The 20,201-nt window shown below is 31.9% G+C and overlaps 1 protein-coding gene across 1 annotated transcript; it reads right to left on the bottom strand.

The window, feature by feature from the left end:
- Window positions 1-3,566: 3,566 nt before the first annotated feature.
- LOC134689791 (uncharacterized) lies at window positions 3,567-19,926 on the bottom strand. The gene is made up of 4 exons (XM_063549760.1): window positions 19,727-19,926; window positions 17,699-18,041; window positions 4,386-4,775; window positions 3,567-3,616 (listed from the first exon to the last, which is right to left on the bottom strand). The coding sequence occupies exons 2-4, from the start codon at window positions 18,027-18,029 to the stop codon at window positions 3,567-3,569; spliced, it is 771 nt and encodes a 256-aa protein (XP_063405830.1). The 5' UTR covers window positions 18,030-18,041; window positions 19,727-19,926.
- Window positions 19,927-20,201: the final 275 nt, after the last annotated feature.

The following is a 20,201-nucleotide window of genomic DNA, read 5'->3' as shown; positions in this document are numbered from 1 at the left end:
ATGTAATGACAAATATAAAGGTAGACGGCTAAGGAAGTATACTTGCAGAATAACTGCACGTACTGTATACTATAAAGCTGATCGGGAGTTCGGAGGGTCCAAATACCAACAGACGCTAAAGGCGGAATGCCAACAAAGCTGGGTTAACTCCTGTTTTACGTAATAATCAATTCACTACTAGAATATGTATGGATCATAATAACAGTGATGTATATGTATAGGATGATATCATTAACATAGAACTAAGTTATAGTATACAATCTTAATAATATAGTATAATAACCAAATTCTCATAATAGATGCAATAACAAAGACCAGAGGCTCCTGACTTGGGACAGGCGCAAACATGCAGCGGGGTTAAACATGTTTATGAGATCTCAACCCTCCGCCTATACCTTTAACCAAGTAAAAAAGTACACGCATAAAAATACGTACATTTAAAGTTCAATTCCAGAGAAGTCCGAGTCTGATGTCAGAAGATGTAACCAAAGAAAATAAACAAAATGACAATTATACATAAATAACAACAGACTACTAGCAGTTAACTGACATGCCAGCTCCAAATTTCAATTAAACTGATTAAAAGATTATGATTTCATCATATGAATATAAGGCACAATCCTTCCCATTAGGGTTTAAGTATCATACCATCATAACAATATGAGAAGAACATAACCCGTTTCATGCCAACAACTGTTTTTTTTTTAATAAATGTGTCTAGTTCCGATGCAAAGACCCTTTAAGTGAATCAATATTAACGCCAAAATATGCAATCTTTAATGACATGACAACAGTATCGTAACTATATCCCTTCTTTAGTGTATTTAAAGGTTTTGTTAGTTTCTGCGGTGAATACTGAAATTTTTGTGCTTTATAAAGAATATTTCCATAAAAAAAATGGATGTGAAATACCTAAACGAATAAAAAAAGTTAGCATGTTGAGCTATATTTACGAATGATGTCCTTACACCGATGATAAAATTTAGAAAAATGTTATCACTAGTTTGTAATATCGAAAACCCTGGTGTAATAATTTTCCAGTAATACATAAATTTCTCTCGTTAAAATCTAAAACATTGTAACAAACACGAGCGAATCGTACAAGTTGGGATATATAAACACCGTAAGATGGTATGTATATATATATATTAGTATACCTTATATATGCTGATAGTGCACAAAAGAACTCATACCAAACAATAAACTATAAATTATGAACAAATGACAAATGACATCGATGTTCAAAGGGAGATATTTATGACAAAAGACAAAACAAAATATAAGGATTCAGTCATCAGTGGTAGGTAGTTACTAACTATTTAAAATACCCGCTAAACCAAATAAGCCCTGATATATATTGCGTTGATTAATGAGATCTAGTGTTTGCTTTAAGAAAAAGAAGTCTGGTATGAGTGTCAATGAGATAAATCTCAATCTTAATCAAAATGGATAAAAACTTGACAAGATTTATAGATTAAAGAACGGCCTTCTACATGGAGCGTTGAATCGCCGAACAACACACAACAAAGGGATTGAGAAAAAAAATAAAACATAACAGTAATCATTTTGAACGAAAACCAAGAAACAGGAAAACCTATGAACCCCACAAACAAACGACAAACACTGAACAATAGGCTTCTGACCCAGAATAAGTGCAAACAGATGCAGCGGGTTTAAACCTAAAAAAAAAAGGCGTAATAATCGTTTTACTATGACCGGAAATAGTAGTTTAGGATTACAACACAAAAAGACATACAATGTCAATTGAAATGACTTAAGGGCGTATTCTCCGGACGTTTCAGTTTCGTTAAAATCTCGTTCTGGAATAATTCTAAAATATGTGATACCGTCGCAAAATATCAATCAATTTAAAAAAAAAATAATGTTAAAATTAAACTTTATTCTGTGAAAAAAATGTGTATTAGATATAATTTAAAACTTAAATTTACAAGGTTGCTTTAATGATTGAAGAGTCCACCTAGACTTTTTTCGTATTTTTGGTATTAATGACAAATGTTTACAGTATCTGACTAGTAATGTAATGTTTTCACTTACTGTTGTACACGAAGAATGACGTAGCACTCCACAGAAAAGAAATTAATGATGGACCACCAAATATTTTATCTTCTGCTATTCCTGGATTTCTAATACACTACTCTCACTGTTTGTGTTGTACATATGCATATGTATGTAATGTAGCGTCCATATATTTGATTTTCAAAAGTTAAAAGGGTGGAATACAATTCCTTTTATATGTATCAATGGCAACATTCTGCATTTATTTACCATAAAATATTGCAAAAAGGGGTGAGAATGTCATATATCCGCCCAAATTTTGGATCAAATTAGAAGATACTTTTTTAGAAACTGTTGACATTAGTCTGCCTAATGATCAAATACAAAAAATGCGTGTCTTTCGCCTCATTTATTATTATTTATTATAAAATTTAATCACAAAGTTAGTGATACAAAAAGTTTGGAAAAAACATCAAATATTTGCTGGAACAATGTATGGTATAGGTATTCAAATACGGACTGTCACAAAGAAAAAAATATATATAACAGTCATTACATAATCGTGATGTTCATATTAACCCAATATGAAGGCTAATGTAATCCTCAGCTATCAAACAATGAATTGTATTGCAACCACGCTCTTATGTTTGAAAAAATCACAGGGGCGAAAATTCAAAACAACACACCTGACTGTGAAGTGCTAAATATATCAAATAAAGACACACATCTTATTTGACTGATTTTATTCAAATACTCTGATACTGTTAATACACATAATTATATGAAATTTGTCAAGAGTTTTGATATTCTTGCTTCTGCTGTAGTACATATATAGCCATCACATTGAAGAGCTTTTTCATAACACAGATAGGCAGTGTCCTTATCATCGGATATTTCAAGGCATAATCCGAGTATTGTTAATGAAATAGATAAGGTATATGAAGCAATAAAATTTCGTTGTTCAACTGTTGAGAATAAATCACGTAAAGCATGTTGTCTGTTTAAGACATCGCCGACATGATGATAGCAAAGAAATTTAAGACAGTAAGACATAACAGTAGGAGGTATGTATATGGGATTGTCGTTTACCTCCAGCTGTAGTTCCTCCGGTATTAGTGAAGAGTGCTGTAAGTACATAACATTTCGTATGACACCCATTCTCATTTTCTCCTGCAGTGTCATTGTGGCATGTACATGATTTCTGTAACAATTGTTTTGTCGATCACAGTATTTTTGACAGCCCACTTTTATCATATTAGGTAAACATTTTGAAAGAACATAATCCGTAAGTCTTAGTGTAACATTGAACTGTCCTGTGACATAATAAAACGACGCGTATAACAACCAGCCTGAGACAGCATCTGCCTTAATACCGTCCTGTAAATGTATGTAATAAAGTTTGTGTATGTTGTACCTTTCAGTCGTTACTGTTGGTGATGGTAGTCGCTGCGCTGCACATTGACTTATGTTGGCATGATGCCATTTACATACATCAAAAATAAATGTACACGATTTCGACTTAAGTACATATTCAATAAATTCCAGTGATTTTAAACAGCTTGAAATGTTATACAGAGTAGTATAATTGTCATTACAGATCCTGTAAAATAGTAAGTCTAATTTGATAAATGAAGGTTCAAGCTGTGTACTTAATAAACGGTGATGTTCATTTTCGTATTGAAATAAACTATGTATCAATCCATGAATTCCGTCACACTGTATTTTATACAACACATTAATTAGTGTTTTATTGTTATCTGCATTGATTTTTCCTAGGAACATATTATGCTCAGGTATAAAATAGTTTGGACAATAACAATTATTTACCCATAATATCATTTTACTTAGACAGTGGCAAAAACAAGAATATAATTTAGATGGGTGAAATGTGTCAATATCAACTTCTTCTGAGACCCAAAATAAAACTGTCTTCAGAAAGTAAGAACACAATAAACCTTCAGTATGTTTGTTTGCATTAACAATATGTCTTAAGGTTAGTTTGAGAAGACAGTAACACAACAGTTGAGTGAAGTTAAACGAATGTACTAGTAGTTTTTCTGACACAGAGAAAGATAATCTCCATAATGTATTACAATCTGGCAAAGTTCTTGGTCCGATAGGTACTAACAAACATCCGTAATTTTTTATCTGATCAATTACGGAATAAGGCGGCCATTGTAATCGGTGACGCGACGCCCAGGGTAATGCATTGTAAGGTACGTATTTACTTCGTAGACAAACTGCTATATCCCAGCTTTGATTGTAATCTGATAAACAGGGGCCGTGAGATGAGAGCTTCAAGTTGGGGACTGTCTTATATATATTATTAACAAATGCGTTGACTGCCAAATATAAACCTTGTCTTGTACTTTGAATGCACTCGTTTTGTATAAAGAAAGATTCCCCATCTCCTCCTGCTATTAATCGGAGTCTAGTAAATCCGGGATGATCATTATCATTCTCAGCAACAAATGTTGTCCGTTGTATTGAATGTTTGAAATTCCTTACATCCACTATTACGTCTACGTCTTTGATGACTAACATCGTATCTATATCACTACCTGGTAAATCTATTCCTTCTGCTAAGCTTCCACTTGATATATTTGTTATCTTTGAACCTACGTTTGCGTTTTGTATCATATCTTGTGTGATAAATAATTGTTGTCTTGTACGTATGTCTACTTCAGTACCAGCTATATTCACTAAGTGCTCATATAAGTATTTGTCCTTCAAATTACTTTCCGTCCAAGACATGTTCTCTTTAAAACAAATAATTAATTACATAAATATTGTAGCTTTTTTTGATTTAATAATAGTGCATGTAATGTAGAACACTAAAAATCTAGTGTTGTGAATCTGGAGATATTTATTAACCAATGACAGATGTTCTTCAATTAAAGAGATACAGATGTATGTTGCAATCAAAATATTGAAGAAATCGACTGTGATTCTGCGTTCACATGTAATTCGAATTAAATTCGTATTAACTGATGTGAATAAGTTTAATTCGAATTCGAAACATTACGTCGAAACGTAAATTCTGGTTCAAATTGCAATGCGTCCCAAATTCGCTTTACTGTGCGACGACGTTAACTTTTTATTTTTAATGCAAATTGGATAATGCGAATCTTTCTACAAAAAACACACGTCACAGAATTTAAATGGCATTGGACATTTGTTGAGAAAAAAATAACGGAAGAAAAGAAATAACGATGTCATTGATGTTATGCCTTCAACATGTTCAACATCATCGTAATTTGAAAAGGTAGGATGAGACAAACCAACATTTGAAAATAGAGATTTATTTTTATTATTAACTGATGATAAAATTACATATTCAATAATAAATTCCAATAAAGGTGTAATACCACCATTGATTTTCCGCTATTAGTCTTTGTTAAATATGCACTTTTAAAAAAAATGTGCAGAATTTATCTTTGTTTCAAATAAAGAAATACTTGGCATGAGTAAAGTTTTATCCTGTCCAGTTCTATAGAAAAAGTTTTACATAACATTTCATTGCATATAAGAAAGTAACCATCAATGGAAGTTAACCAATCAAATTTCTCCCCTTATTCTATCTCTGTACAAGATTTAGTCACCATGTAACCTCAAGATTACAAAATTTTCTATAGAAATCACAAATAAAAAATAATGGTGTTTTGAAATACCCAAGACATATGTTTATGACACAGAAATAGTTTTACTGCAATAAAATGTAGGATTAATTACCTACAACGGTCAAATTCAAGGGAATATTTTTTTTAGACCTACTTTCGTATGCAACCGGATGTGACGTATCATGATTTGGTGGTATTACACCTAAAGCAATAAAAGTGCAATGTGTAGTGTTGGGTTGACTCTCTTAACAATATCTAGTATATCACTACCTCCCTTGAATGATCAATAGACTTGGTAATAAAAACTGTAGCACATGTGCGAAAACAACAATTGTATTGTTGGAAAAACAAAAATATAAAATTATCCACACCCAAAATAATCACCTTAAAAAAATGTCCATTTTTCTTCATCTTATGGTATTTAATTTTAAACAAGGTATAATTTTCTTTGTTTAAGACTTTTTCATAATTTGTATTACACCAAAACATATACACAGTTATGACTGTCTATGGATAATTATATAACTGAGCTATTACCTTTGTTGCGATCTATTGTATCCTTTAAGTATTCCAAATATGCATGTGATAATTTATCGAAATATCTTAGATTTAGTATATACTGTTCATGTGTTTCCCTTCTAATTAAACTAGCGTTTTACCATCAGTTAAACTGTCTGATTGTCAGCCAGAAAATGTCATTTGAGAGGACAATACCTGATTTTTTTTGGTAGTTTTAGCAAGTTGTTAATATTCCTATAAGACCTTTACTTATTTTCATATGCATGATAGATCTTTGAGACAATTAAAAGAAAAATAATATTAAAGCTGAAATTATTTTGCTATTGTCAGTTTGTCTGTTTGTTTTGCTGTGCATGTTTTGATTTTGTATCCTTTATTACTCTATTGAAATATTAAATTGTATATATACATGCTATAGGTATAACGCCTTTTTTCTGATTGACTCCAATATAAATATCCCACTAAATTATAGGTAAGATATAAGATACAGCTTCCTAAGCATTAGTTTTAGACATTTACCTCAGATATGACAACAGTGGTGCCACTTTAAACCAGAATCATAAACAAACAAGACCATTTTATTGTTTATACTTTTAAGTATCATCACATTATAGCAGCAATATATTTACTTCACCCACGTATTGAGAGTATACATCTATTAACTCGTATGCCCTTGTCCTTGTGAAACGATGTCAAACCAAAAAAAATAATGAACCAGTGTTTTTTTTAAACAACGTTTCCCTTTTTCTCAATAAATTTGTCGCAAAGTATCACAAACTTAAAAATTGAATATTTAGTGTCTACTTCATAATATTAAGAAATGTTTTTTAGATAAATATTGTAGCCGCTGAAATTATGCATATTTTGCTTTTACTTCGTCTCTTCGACTTTTGGCTTCGTGCTTTTATGTATCTTTTAGTTGTATGAACTTTGACATGACTCAGCATTGATGCATCCTGCAATTGGGTTATTGACTTGATGACTTTGGCCATACATGGTAAAGAGGAGTCCTGAGGTTTGATTCGAAAAGACGGTTTTTACGGTGTTGTTTATATTTTGTTTTCTTTTGTATTGATGATTACGTAATATTTACTTTGTCGACAAAATTAATGCTATAAAATGTAGCATGGAAGTAGGATGTGTGTCGAAAAGACAATAACCTGATAAAAAAGCAGAAACAGCAAAATGTCACCAATGGATCTTCAACACAGCAAGAAAACCCCGCACTGCAGGCCGATTTCGACTGGCCTTCACAAACAAATGTAATTTTGCAGGCTATTTTGTCAGCTTCTTTTGAGTTCCCCTTCATGAATTTGCATTGGAACTTGGTAATTTATGATACTTTTAATCGATGTAAAAAGACGATAAATTTGGCTATATTTGTTATTTCGTGTCCTTTATCTCCGCCATAAGTGTGTAATATACATTGCCTATAAAGTTTCCAATATTGACAAAAGTCTTCATGATAATCAAATTGTTTTTGTTTTCAATTTTAGAATCGAAACATTTAACAATAATTAGATGTGACCAGGTGGAATAAGGCTCAGATAAATTATGCAGAACGTTCATATATTTTAATAAATATAATAAAACTTTTTAATTCGTGTGTTACTCCAATCCTCGACTACGCATCTGGAATATGGGGAAATAGGAAGTTCCAATCAATAGACAACGTACAGAACAGAGCAATTCGATATTACTTAGGCGTTCACAGATTTGCACCAATTCTAGCACTGTACGGGGATACTGGATGGATACCAAGTCAGTTTCGGCATTGGGTAAACATTATTCGCTACTGGAATAGGCTATTATCGTTTGAAGACGACCGATTAACGAAAGTGGTGTTCAATATGGATTATGATCGTTGCACAAACAATTGGTGTAGTGACACTAAAGATATTTTCACGGAACTTAATATGTTACATTATTATGAAAGTAGAACAATGGTGGATTTAAAATCTTTTGAACAAATTGTACGAACTCATTACAGTGATATATGGAGAGAGTCCTTGATAAATAAGCCAAAGCTACGATCTTACTTAAACTTTAAAACAAACTTCGAACTAGAGCACTATGTAAAACTAAATCTTACGAAACACGAGCGATCTGTGCTAGCCCAGTTTAGATGCGGGATATTACCGATCAGAATTGAGACTGGAAGATATATTGGGGAACCAGTAGAAAACAGACTATGTCGTTTTTGTAACTCTCAAAATGTTGAAAGTGAGCTACATTTTCTTATAAACTGCACATTTTATAATGATATCAGACAAACTGTTTTTAGCGAGATATTAATGGTGCCTGACTATACGCAACTAGATGGCCAGGGAAAATTAACATTTCTAATGGTGAACCATCCAAGGAAAATAGTTAAATACTTAGCAGCGTCACTTTTCCGTAGAAAACAAACAGTTTACTCTAGTTAACATTCTTAAACTTTTTTACAAACTTTAGATGAATTTATCATTATATGAACTTTTACAATCGTTAATTCTTAATCTATAATTATCTGTATTTAAATTTAAATTGGCAATTGACACGTGATATTAGAACATTTATATTGAACTAAAAGTAAAAGGTGACTTATTGGTCCATTGGGCCGTGTGTATTATATATGTAACTATATTTTGTACAAATTTATATATTTATGCTGACTTACACATGTCACTATAATAAACAATTTACTTACTTACTTACTATAATATATAATAGAAGGCAACGACAGATCTGAAATATACAGATAATGACAAATAAATACAACTTTACATATAAATGCATATGAATATATCATTGTGAAGCAAATAATGTATATTATGTTTAATTACACAATTGCAAATAAATAATAATGCAAAATACAGTTAAATGACCACTTTGAATGTAAACAATTTGTTAATCAATGCAAATGAAAACTGTTCAATAAAGTAAGTTGACCATACTACTATATAAAATACTATATAATATTGAAAGTAAAAAGAATATATAAAGTTTGAAATACAATTAGCAAAGTAAATGAAACTAAATAGAATATTTAAGTCAAAAACATTTAACCATAAACTAATTTGAAAAACCCTTAAATGTAAATACCTTATAATGCTGGCTACGGCTCTTAATGTTGTTTCTGGTGTTTCTTATTCTGCATTGATAATATAGTAAAAAAAGTACAATATATTTAGTCAAAAGGTGAACTGTTTAACTAGATAGAACCAGATAAAACAACTATTAAGTAAGGTAGTTTGTCCAATAGCCAGTGGTGAGTAAATATCAAAGATCCCAAATAGAGTATTTTGGATTCATTGAACCATATAATACAAAATGTGTTCAATATAGTAAGATCATTATAATATCAAATAGATAATATGTATATAAAAGAACTTGTCCACATACTCCCCAGATAAGTACTAATCGTCTCGATAATGCACATATATATATCCACATACTCCCTTTACTATCATAATAAATATCACAAAAAAATAAGTGCCAAAAATAGGGCAACAAAAATAGAGACAAAAAATAAGACACAAAAAATAAGACAATACTATGTACAACAAATGTCCTGAATGCATTTACTTAGAAAACACAGAATTTGGAAGTCTATTTGGATTCGTATGTTTCCCGGCAGTTGTTCTAGTTGTTGGTATAAACATATCATCTGAACTGTCGGATTCACTGCTGTTATCATCTACAGTTTGTTGCATATTACATTTCATGACATCACGACGATTCAAAGTTCTAGAAACACCAGCGCCATCATTAGGTTCTACAGTGACGGTGTTGTCTGACAAACGCACTACACGATAAACAGTCGAGCTCCAAGTGTCTTGTATCTTATTTATTCCATGTACACCACGGTTTCTAATATAAACTTTGTCATCGACACAAATTTCAGGATTGAAACGTTTCCCATCATGTTTAGTCTTGTGGTATTCAGCACGATCTTTTGTCTGCTCCCCAGCTTTTTCGTAAGCATATCGTAAACGATTTTGATGCGCAATAATCCATTCATCTAATGATTGATCAGTTTCATCAGTTTGATTTGTTCCAAGTAAAAAGTCAATTGGCAATTTAGGACTACGACCAAACAATAAATAATAAGGACTATAACCTTTTGTTGAGTTCTGTGACACATTCTACGAAAAGACTAATTCCGGTAAATACTTTGGCCAATGTTTCTTCCTATCTGGAGAAATTGATTTCAGAAGATTGTGTAGTGTTCTATTAAAGCGTTCACATTGTGCGTTTCCTTCGGGATGATAAGGTGTAGTTCGAGATCTACCAATTTGGTACAGTTTACAAAGCTGACTGATAACATCAGATTCAAACATTTGCTAGAAAACCAGGTTGAGACATGACATAAAAACAGATGTTCATGTGTATATGATATGTTTTATATGCCTACTAGAGGCTGAGACATGACTGCAAATTTTGTCTTGTGTCGAAGTCTTATCTCTACAAAAGCTTACATTTTCTTCAGATGGCTTTTCCTTTTGATTTGTTTATGGCCTGGTGTTGTTGTCTGATTACTGTCTAATTGAAGGACTGACCAATTCCGGGATTTTTTTTATTTTCGGTACTGAAAGTGCGTGTGTATATAATTTTGTTATTTTTGTTTAGTAGATACATGTATATATTTTATAGCAGAGTGAATATCGTTCTCCTTTTTTAAGTACTATGATTAAATAGAACTGACAAAAGTTCTCTTCTATACTTGTGATGCAACTTTTAAATGAAAAAAGATAAAATTATTATTCTGTTAAAGTTTTAACCATATATAACAATTCCTTTGGGAAGACAACCATACGAATCAATACTTAGCAAATTCATTTAAAAATCCACCGAACGTTCTTTTTGTAGGAGAATATACCACGTAAATAACTCTTTAAACCATATACTATTTATACATGCATCTATTTAAAGATTTGTTATCTATTTTTAGAAAAAAATTGCGGACGTGAAAGCACCATAATAAAAAAACGATGGAATACAAAATGCAGCGATGTATGTCATGTATCTGAACTGTTTTGAAACATCATTTTTGTTATAATTTCTTTAAAATATTCTAAAAACTGAAGATGGATAAATGTTAAATGAGTGTTGCAACCGTGTAGAGGGTTAATGTAATATATATGTTTATGATATTGTTTTGTGTTCTCTGTTTCAAGACTGACTGACGCAGCTGGGAATTTAATGTTGACTTGTGGTTCATTTCCATTTCTTGACTTTGAAAATATTCTTATTTATTCCGACTGGTGTGGTAATTAAAAAAAAAGGGGGATATCTTACCAAGACTAAGTTTAGTATTTATGTCCCAAACTTGCATCCCCTTCTTCTTATTTTCTGTTGGACGATGTCTTTTCCCAGTGAAAATAGGGTTTATGTACGGACAGTTCTGACATACTACATATAGTATACTGCCGAGTCCACACTTTTTTTCCTCGTCACAATTGTGTAAGAATAGTGGTGAGCTACAATTTTTACATTGTTTTAACTGGTCAGCAAGGTATCCAAGCTCTACCACCCTACGGCTCTGACGCCAGTCAAGTTCCTGATTGTCATGTTGAAGATCGCCAACATGACTATCTTCACATTCATTTACAAAATCCTGTTGCATTTCTTCATCTTCAATTTTAGGAAACAAATCAATTTTTCTAGACGTTACATACTTCCCATCAAATTTGCCGTTGTTCCGTCGGAAAGTCGCCGGTTTCAACATTGCAAAATCTGGCCAAAGGGACGTAACTCGTACAAAACGTCGCAACATTTCGCGGAATACGCTAGATGGCGTTCATTTACTGTTACTTGACCTTAAATGGTCATTTATATAATTTTCCTTTTTACCAAACTTTAAAAATCTAAAAAAAATATGGAATTTCAAAGTGTTAGTTTTAATGTGTTGACCGTTACAACTATGTTTTTTCTCATTCTTACTTACTTTACCGGATTTGTAATGACATAAGCAACACGACGGGTGCCACATGTGGAGCAGGATCTGCTTACCCTTCCGAAGCACCAGAGATCACTACTTGTTTTTGATGGGGTTCGTGTTGTTTATTCTTTAGTTTACTATGTTGTGTCATGTGTACTATTGTTTTTCTGTTTGTCTTTTTCATTTTAAGCCATGGCGTTGTCAGTTTGTTTTAGATGTATCAGTTTGACTGTCCCTTTGGCATCTTTCGTCCCTCTTTTACTAATTACTATTAACGAGATTTACTTACAATGATAATTGCTTTTGATGTAGATATCATTGACAATTATCAAATTCACAGTCTACAACAATTATTTTAGCTGGTGTTCCTGTTTGGTTTATGTGTTTTTTTTCCTTGAATTTTATAATCGGTTGATGTTTTTGTGTTTGATGTATGGTTATACAGCGTTGGCTGCTGCGTCCCATTTATTGACATATTAACATATCGACCGTATGCAATTGTACGTGTGTAATAGTAGGGTGCAAGCCAACAAACATTATCGATTTGGGTTAACGGATAACACACGGCTGTATTTGACATCATTTGAAAACGGATAACAAACGGATAAAAAGGAAATATCGATGTCGTTGTTGCCTACAGTGGTCACGATTTTTTCAAATTGGGGTCAAAAGTCAACGCCAAATTTCAAGGAAAACGCAGCTTCGAGTGAAGACAACTGTTCTCTCCTACACATACGCATGTAAGGTAAAACAAAAAAAGGATTAAAACTAAATTTCTGAATTTAGGACTTATTTGATATTTATGTTGTCAAATACAGTTTGTTTCATAACATTCGATATAAGTGATATCTCGAGATATTCTTTAGTTATTTCCATTCATAAGTTCCCTTTCCAAAATGTAATATTTCTATCTTTTGATGAAAGGTGTTCCTTATGTATTTTATTTAACACAATCCAGTGTTCTTTTGGCAAGTGTGGAAGCACAAATAATTGTAATTAGTTGCAAAACCTGTGTAATATTAACGTGTAATATATTAAATGAGCAGGTACGAGTATAGTTTTACTCTACATAAATAAAAAAAAAATGCCAACAGTGAAAAGGTGGAGTCCATTAAAGATATGAAAACAAAAAAGACAATACGAAACAAGTTAATAACTCCATCTTATAAAATCATATGCCTTTTAGCATACATTGGTCTACAAATGACCCCAAGAATATCCACACAAAAAGAATTGTAACAACATCAATCTGAAATATAGATGTGGAATTACGTTTTCCGCATCTGAGCTTACACATACGAGTACGCGAGGTTATATATATCAGAGTTATATCAGATTAAAATAGCATACAAAAATTGCATAACTTTGCAGTAGCTATATCGTTGCATTGTCTTATGTTAAGTTGAAAGCTTACCGACCAAGATTTTGGTAGAAAGATAATTTCAGTTGTTCTGTTTTCAATCGCATTCGAAGCCAGTCTCAGATGGGAGGTATACTGAATACATTAGGATAGTTGTACGGCAATATATATTTTCAATGTGATTGTCACATGATTATTTTCCTATTTTTTCATGTTCATTGTTTAATGACTTCTCGAATACTGTATAAGGTTTGTTTCATTTTGTGAATTTCTCATCTGTGGGTTTGAATGTTCCTTTTATATCCTTCGCATCTCTGTTATCGTGAGTTCTAGGATAGCTATAGTTGGGTAGTAATATTTAGTAGCTGTGCAAGGTCAACATGTCGGTGATGTGTGTTTAACCTGACATCGACATCATTTCATTGATAATGTGAACTAGGTTACGTCTTAGTGATCAAGTCCTTATATTAGATACTATAAGTAGTGGGTCAATTATATTTTATGTATGGGATGGAAACAAAGTGTACATGTCTTTGCGGCAGACTTCATCCACTGCAAAAGTCAAAAAGTCTGAAAAGACCAGTTTTGTCTGAATGTGCATGCATTTTTACTCGACATTCTTAATTTGCTCGAATAATTTAGAAACATCTTAACATAGTATGGATTTGTCAATAAGGTTCTTTAATTTTCTTGACAATTGGCTTAACAGTAGGTCATTGTTTACAAATTTCTCGACACTTCCTGTATCATCTGAAAAGAGTCTAGATTAGTCTCGACCAATTCTTGACTGTCCTAATTTTGTCTCGATCTGTCTTGACATATTCTTGACATTCTTAAAAATGTCTGAATATGTCTTAACATATTCTTGACTATCTAAAAAATGTCTGAATATGTCTTGACATATTCTTGACTTTCTTAAATATGTCTTGACATATTCTTGACTTTCCTAAATATGTCTTGACATTATCTCAACAGTATACATTTCGCCTAAAATGTGAACATACTTACTATTCCTGGAGTAGATACTAATTTTGTTTTAATCTTCGGGAGTTATTCAATTTCTTTGTATGTTAAAATATTTAACTGCATAATTTTGATGAAGAATATCCATTTAAATTCAATTTTTCATTGATCATCAAAATTATGATTTTCGTTTTTATCTATCAACACACTTTTAAATTGTAATGGCATGTTCAGTCAACTGATAAGTTTTATGGCTGATAACAGTTAAAGCAGTAATTTCTTTTATTTCTTTTTGACAGTTGTGTGTTATTCAATTTATCAGGAATCAAAATTATTTAAAAACCATTTGTAAAAGATATTTATATACCCAAAGATGAAGTATTGTACATGCCAAAGTTTTTGTTGTTGTAAGAAGTGTAACGTGAAACAACACTGTATCGTAATAAGATGAAATTAGATTAAGTTATATCATGAATATTGGTCATGATTTGTAGATCTCAGAACTGTCGAAGAAATAAAGACACAATATAAAATGTTCAGAATATTTCAAGATATACTGAGAAAAATTAAGAATGTCGAGAATATGTCGAGAAATTTCAAGACAATATTCAAAAGTGAAGAATTTGTCAAAATATTTAAATACCAAATTCATAATGTCGAGAATACGTCGAGTAAATATCATGCAAATTTAATATAAACGAGAACTTGCCAAGAAAAATTTAGGCACAAATAATACTTTTGGAGAATGTAGAGTAAAAATTTATACAAATAAAGACAAAAACTAGTCTTTTCAGACTTTTAAACTTTTGTAGTGAACTGACCTTACTTCATTTGTATGGGACATTTATACTGTTAATTGCAGGTAATACCTGTAAATTAATATCAGAAGCTGCGGGAATAATCCGTTTTAGCACGTATTCGGTCCTCAAAAATGAAACAATACATATCGTATTGTTGGCTATGGAAGGTTCGGATATACAAACATTGAAACAATTCATTTGAGAAAAATAACGGTATAATGTATAACAAAAGAATTTGCTCAATCAAATTGACAGACTTGAAACAACCATAAACACTAAAATACCGGTTCGATCATGGTTTGGAACAGACATATACAGAATGTATGCATATATTGATCGTTGATAGCTTTACGCCACATCATCACACAAAGGCTACATAGCGCAGAAACTGTATGTACATGTTATCCTTCATTCTTTTTTTCAAAGAATTTCGACATCGTTCGGTCAGTTTGTAAACAAGTGCTGTACCAAGTAATCTTAGTTAACTTATTACGGTAATAATGGCTATGATCGTACATTTTTAAAGCAGACTATGATTTGATAACTCCCGCAAGTTTAAAGTTAGGAAACGACCATTTGAATTCGAAGGAGGATTCTGACAGTAAATAACTTGGCCTGGTAAGAAGTGAAAATCACTGACTTTGCCAAAGACCGGATGAAAATGAATACTATGTAACGTGAAATGAATGATATCTAAGGAAATAGATGTGTAACAAAGTAAAATAAGTGGTTTTTCAGGAGAGACGTAGAACAAGAATAAAATTTGTAGCAACAAACGAAGTAAAATGTCTTCCTGATATCTTGACATGCACAGACAGGTCATTGGTATAACTTTGCTGGAACAAACATATACATGTAGCTTTTGAATGATTGAAGTGGTTCTGCTGTTCTATCATTTATATAAGGATCGGTGCTACATTTTTGTTCTCATTCACAACGAGAAGATTTTTTTTGGTAAATAACATAACGCAAAACCACAATATAGACTTGATGTGCTATATTTCGGGTGTGACACCAAACAGACCGATGTGGTAATCATACTTCAAATATAACAGAACACATATTTAATAAAGTGTTTAACGTATTGAATATCAGACACTAAACATATTACTCTTTCAAAGATAATAATAATTTACAAAGTTAGCTAGGTATTCAAAACAGATCAATCAATCACACACCAAGCAAAACTGATAGCTTATGTCTTCACGCTTTTGTTATATCATATATCTAATTGATACACTATACTATATTTAAAGTATTGTCTTTACCACTAAAAAAACATAATAATTATATTTGATATGCTAAAGATATCTGCGGTATCTAGGGGTACCCTGTAAAAACACAAAAAAATAGAAAACCGTGACCATGTCAAATTTTGGAGTTTGAACAATTATAATTTTCCTATAACTTGCCCCCGAAAAAATGACCATGTGTTATCAGTTGACTTACACTCGTTAAATTGACGACTTTCTGGACGATAGGCACCTTACTTTAACCAATTGATTGATTTCGAATTTTCAAATACGAAATAAAAGATAAAAGGTGTGTACTTGTGTCTGCTTTGTACTGTTTAAATCTGAACTTTATTGTCTATCAGATCTTTTTAAACTAAAAATACATTAATAGGTATCTTAATATTCATTTTAAAAAGGTCGAATTTTGTCCAATAAAGCGTATATCATGTCTATTTTGGTGAATTACCATTTGGTTTTTAAATATGACAGAATAATGAACCACTGCCATACACGTAGGATGTTTCTCTAGCTTTTGAATCAGGTCTAACATGCCAATTGTGTCAGGAAGAACTGGTATTTCACTCCTTAGACGTCATACAACAATAGGCGTTGTCAAGACGTCGATAACATCGGATCAAAACGAATTGTGAATGCGCAGAAAAAGATATAATTCCTTACATTATCTACTTTTATTTCACAAAAAAAGCCATTTGCTAACGTAAAAAAAAGATTAACTAATCAAAGAATTCAAATAACGAAAAATATTCAACTCACAACTGAACAACACTGATACTTAAATGATGCGCGCAGCGCATTCGTAAATTAATGTGTTGGTCGGTCATTCGTTGAATATTTTTCTCTATTTGAATTCTTCTAATCTTTAATTTATCGTATGGCACTGGATTGTCATTAAATGTTAGTACCCTGTATGTTAATGTCTTTTGTGAACAAAACAATGTCTTTTAGAAAATAAAAAGAATAAGACACAGAAACCCTACCTGTTGATAAGCATGCCAAGTAACACAGCACTGAGTGTTTAGACCCAAAGACAAGATTAAACAGCACTAAATTAAGGTAGACCTGCTTTAAGGGATGACTAAATAAATGAGTTAATAACGTTTTCCACTTTTTTGACTTTTGATTTTCAATTTAAAACTAATTATATTATTCGTTGGTTGAAATATATTACTTGTTTGTAAAATATCAACATTAATCTTCCTTTGGGTTATTCTATGTATTTTTCAATATAAATATGTATTTACCTTTATTATAATCTCTCCTGTCCTGTAGGTATTCCATATATTCATCTGAGGTTTTGTCCGGATATCTTAGATTCATTATATATTGTTCTCGTGATTTCCTTCTGTCTAAACAAGCTCTATACATTCGTTCAAACTGACTGATTGTAAGCCCGAAAACGTCATTTGAGATAGCGATTCCTACGTCTTCAGACTGGTAAAGTGATGGTGTGTATCTGCGCCTTCCTGGATAAGGAAAACGTTTGACGCCGTATTTTTCCCAGTAAGTTATTTTCCTCAATCCTCGTACATTTTGATCGTCATCCTTTCTATCATATTTTGAATTGCGATTCATGTTGGTTGTTAACTATAAATTGAATAAAGTGTGCAATATTGTTTAAGTTTAATATTATTTGAATAATGTAAACAACGTGTATATATTATATATTTTAAAACATCTAAATAAGTAACGTATCTACGATAGATCCAGTCATTGGTTCACCAATGAAGACGATACACTGCTGAACATACATATTATATTTATAATTATTCTAAATATCAGCAGAACGATGATTAAATCTGCATTTTTGCGTGAGCAAAATTTGGTTCTTTCCTTACCTGTGTTCGAACTCATGCTATATTTTATGGTAATCAGGTCTCATATAGGGTTTATATTGTGACACTTCCAGCTGATTGTTTATATTCTGTGAGCTGAAAGCGAATGGGATTTAAGCCTGGAATGTCGCAGTATATGACCTGTCTGAGACCGCCATTACTCGTATTTCATGGATTAACTCTGTCGTAATGGGTATTTGTTAAACATTGACAATGCATCATGTGTATTCATTACATGTAAAATTGAGAATGGGAATGGGGAATGTGTCAAAGAGACAACAACCCGACCAAATAAAAAAACACAACAGCAGAAGGTCACCAACAGGTCTCCAAAGTAGCGAGAAATTCCGGTACCCGGAGGCGTTCTTCAGCTGGCCCCTAAACAAATATATACTAGTTCAGTGATAATGAACGCCATACTAATTTCCAAATTGTACACAAGAAACTAAAATTAAAATAATACAAGACTAACAAAGGCCAGAGGCTCCTGACTTGGGACAGGCGCAAAAATGCGGCGGGGTTAAACATGTTTGTGAGATCTCAACCCTCCCCCTATACCTCTAACCAATGTAGAAAAGTACACGCATAATAATACGCACATTAAAATTCAGTTCAAGAAAAGTCCGAGTCTGATGTCAGAAGATGTAACCAAAGAAAATAAACAAAATGACAATAATAACTACTAGCAGTTAACTGACATGTCAGCTCCAGACTTCAATTAAACTGACTGAAAGATTATGATTTCATCATATGAACATCAGGCACAATCCTTCCCGTTAGGGGTTTAGTATCATACCATCATAACATATTTGAGAAGAACATGTGTATTATTTCTAAATATTCTGAAAAAAAATGTTTTTAAACATGTTAAATGCAGCTTATCGTTTTGACAATTGTTTCCCATTAAGAACATTTTTTTTAATACAGGTTTGAGAGTGCATGTTTTTTTCTTTTTATGTGTGTTTATGGCTTTGTTTTTAACAACACAAATATTCAAACACCCAACCTGATATGTTCCGCATTGGAATTTATAATTTGTTGTGAAAATAATTTTATGAAAACAACAAAAACATTACATTTTAGTATTTCAAGTGTTAATTGTGTGATTTTGTATTAACGAGGTATTTATGACAGATTCACGTAATTAATTCCCTAATGTGAGCCTCTGAAATTCCGTAGTGCTCTGTTAAGTTACGACTACGTCACATCGTAACAGGTGACTTTTTTATGATTCCTAGTGTGGATGAAAACGTTGTTTAATTTCAGGCAGATTCCTGAATAAACACTGTGATGTCTGTGTTGTTATCCATTCACCTTACTCGACTCATTTGTAATCCGTAATATATGATATATATGTATTTATTATGTTTTTATCATGTTTATATCGGTGTATGTAATAACATACCAGCAATAAATCTTGCATGAATAAAAACTTACCCTTGCTACAAATGGTATTTTTTTATAAAAGGGACGCTTGCATCCAATTCAACAGGATTTTCCAGTTTTAATATCACAATCAACCAGTTCATATTTCCACATGAATATATACTGTTTTCACTGTGTTGTTAACCGAGTCCATCACTCATCATTTTGGTAATCCGTTATATGTATTGATTAATTTTAAAGATGTTTTTACGATATAAATTATCTATATTGATGCATGAATATTCTATGAATTATAGGTAACCCTAGCTGCAAATATATACTATATAAAATGGACGCTAACAAACAATCAAACAGGAATTTCCACTTTCGATATCACAATCAACTAAGTCACGATACCATTTATTTATAACTTCGATGTGATTTTAAATGTTTAAATCTATCCAATAGGTAAACGTCTATATTTAGATGTTTTATCATAACATCAACATACTTTACTTATATATGAAAGACTAGACACAAACGTTAA

The sequence above is a fragment of the Mytilus trossulus genome, chromosome 11, assembly GCF_036588685.1.
Source record: "Mytilus trossulus isolate FHL-02 chromosome 11, PNRI_Mtr1.1.1.hap1, whole genome shotgun sequence".
Lineage (NCBI taxonomy): Eukaryota > Metazoa > Mollusca > Bivalvia > Mytilida > Mytilidae > Mytilus > Mytilus trossulus.
Note: the sequence above shows the minus strand (reverse complement) of the source record. Positions and strands in the feature narration are given on the sequence as shown.

Coding starts and splice junctions, on each gene's coding strand:
- LOC134689791 (XM_063549760.1), bottom strand. CDS start 18,029: ATGAATCGCAATTCAAAATATGATAGAAAGGATGACGATCAAAATGTA. Junction 4,776..17,698: donor CAGGAGAGATTATAATAAAG/GTAAATACATAT, acceptor TTTGTTTTAAAG/AGAACATGTCTTGGACGGAA. Junction 3,617..4,385: donor ACAAAACGAGTGCATTCAAA/GTACAAGACAAG, acceptor ACTATTTTACAG/GATCTGTAATGACAATTATA.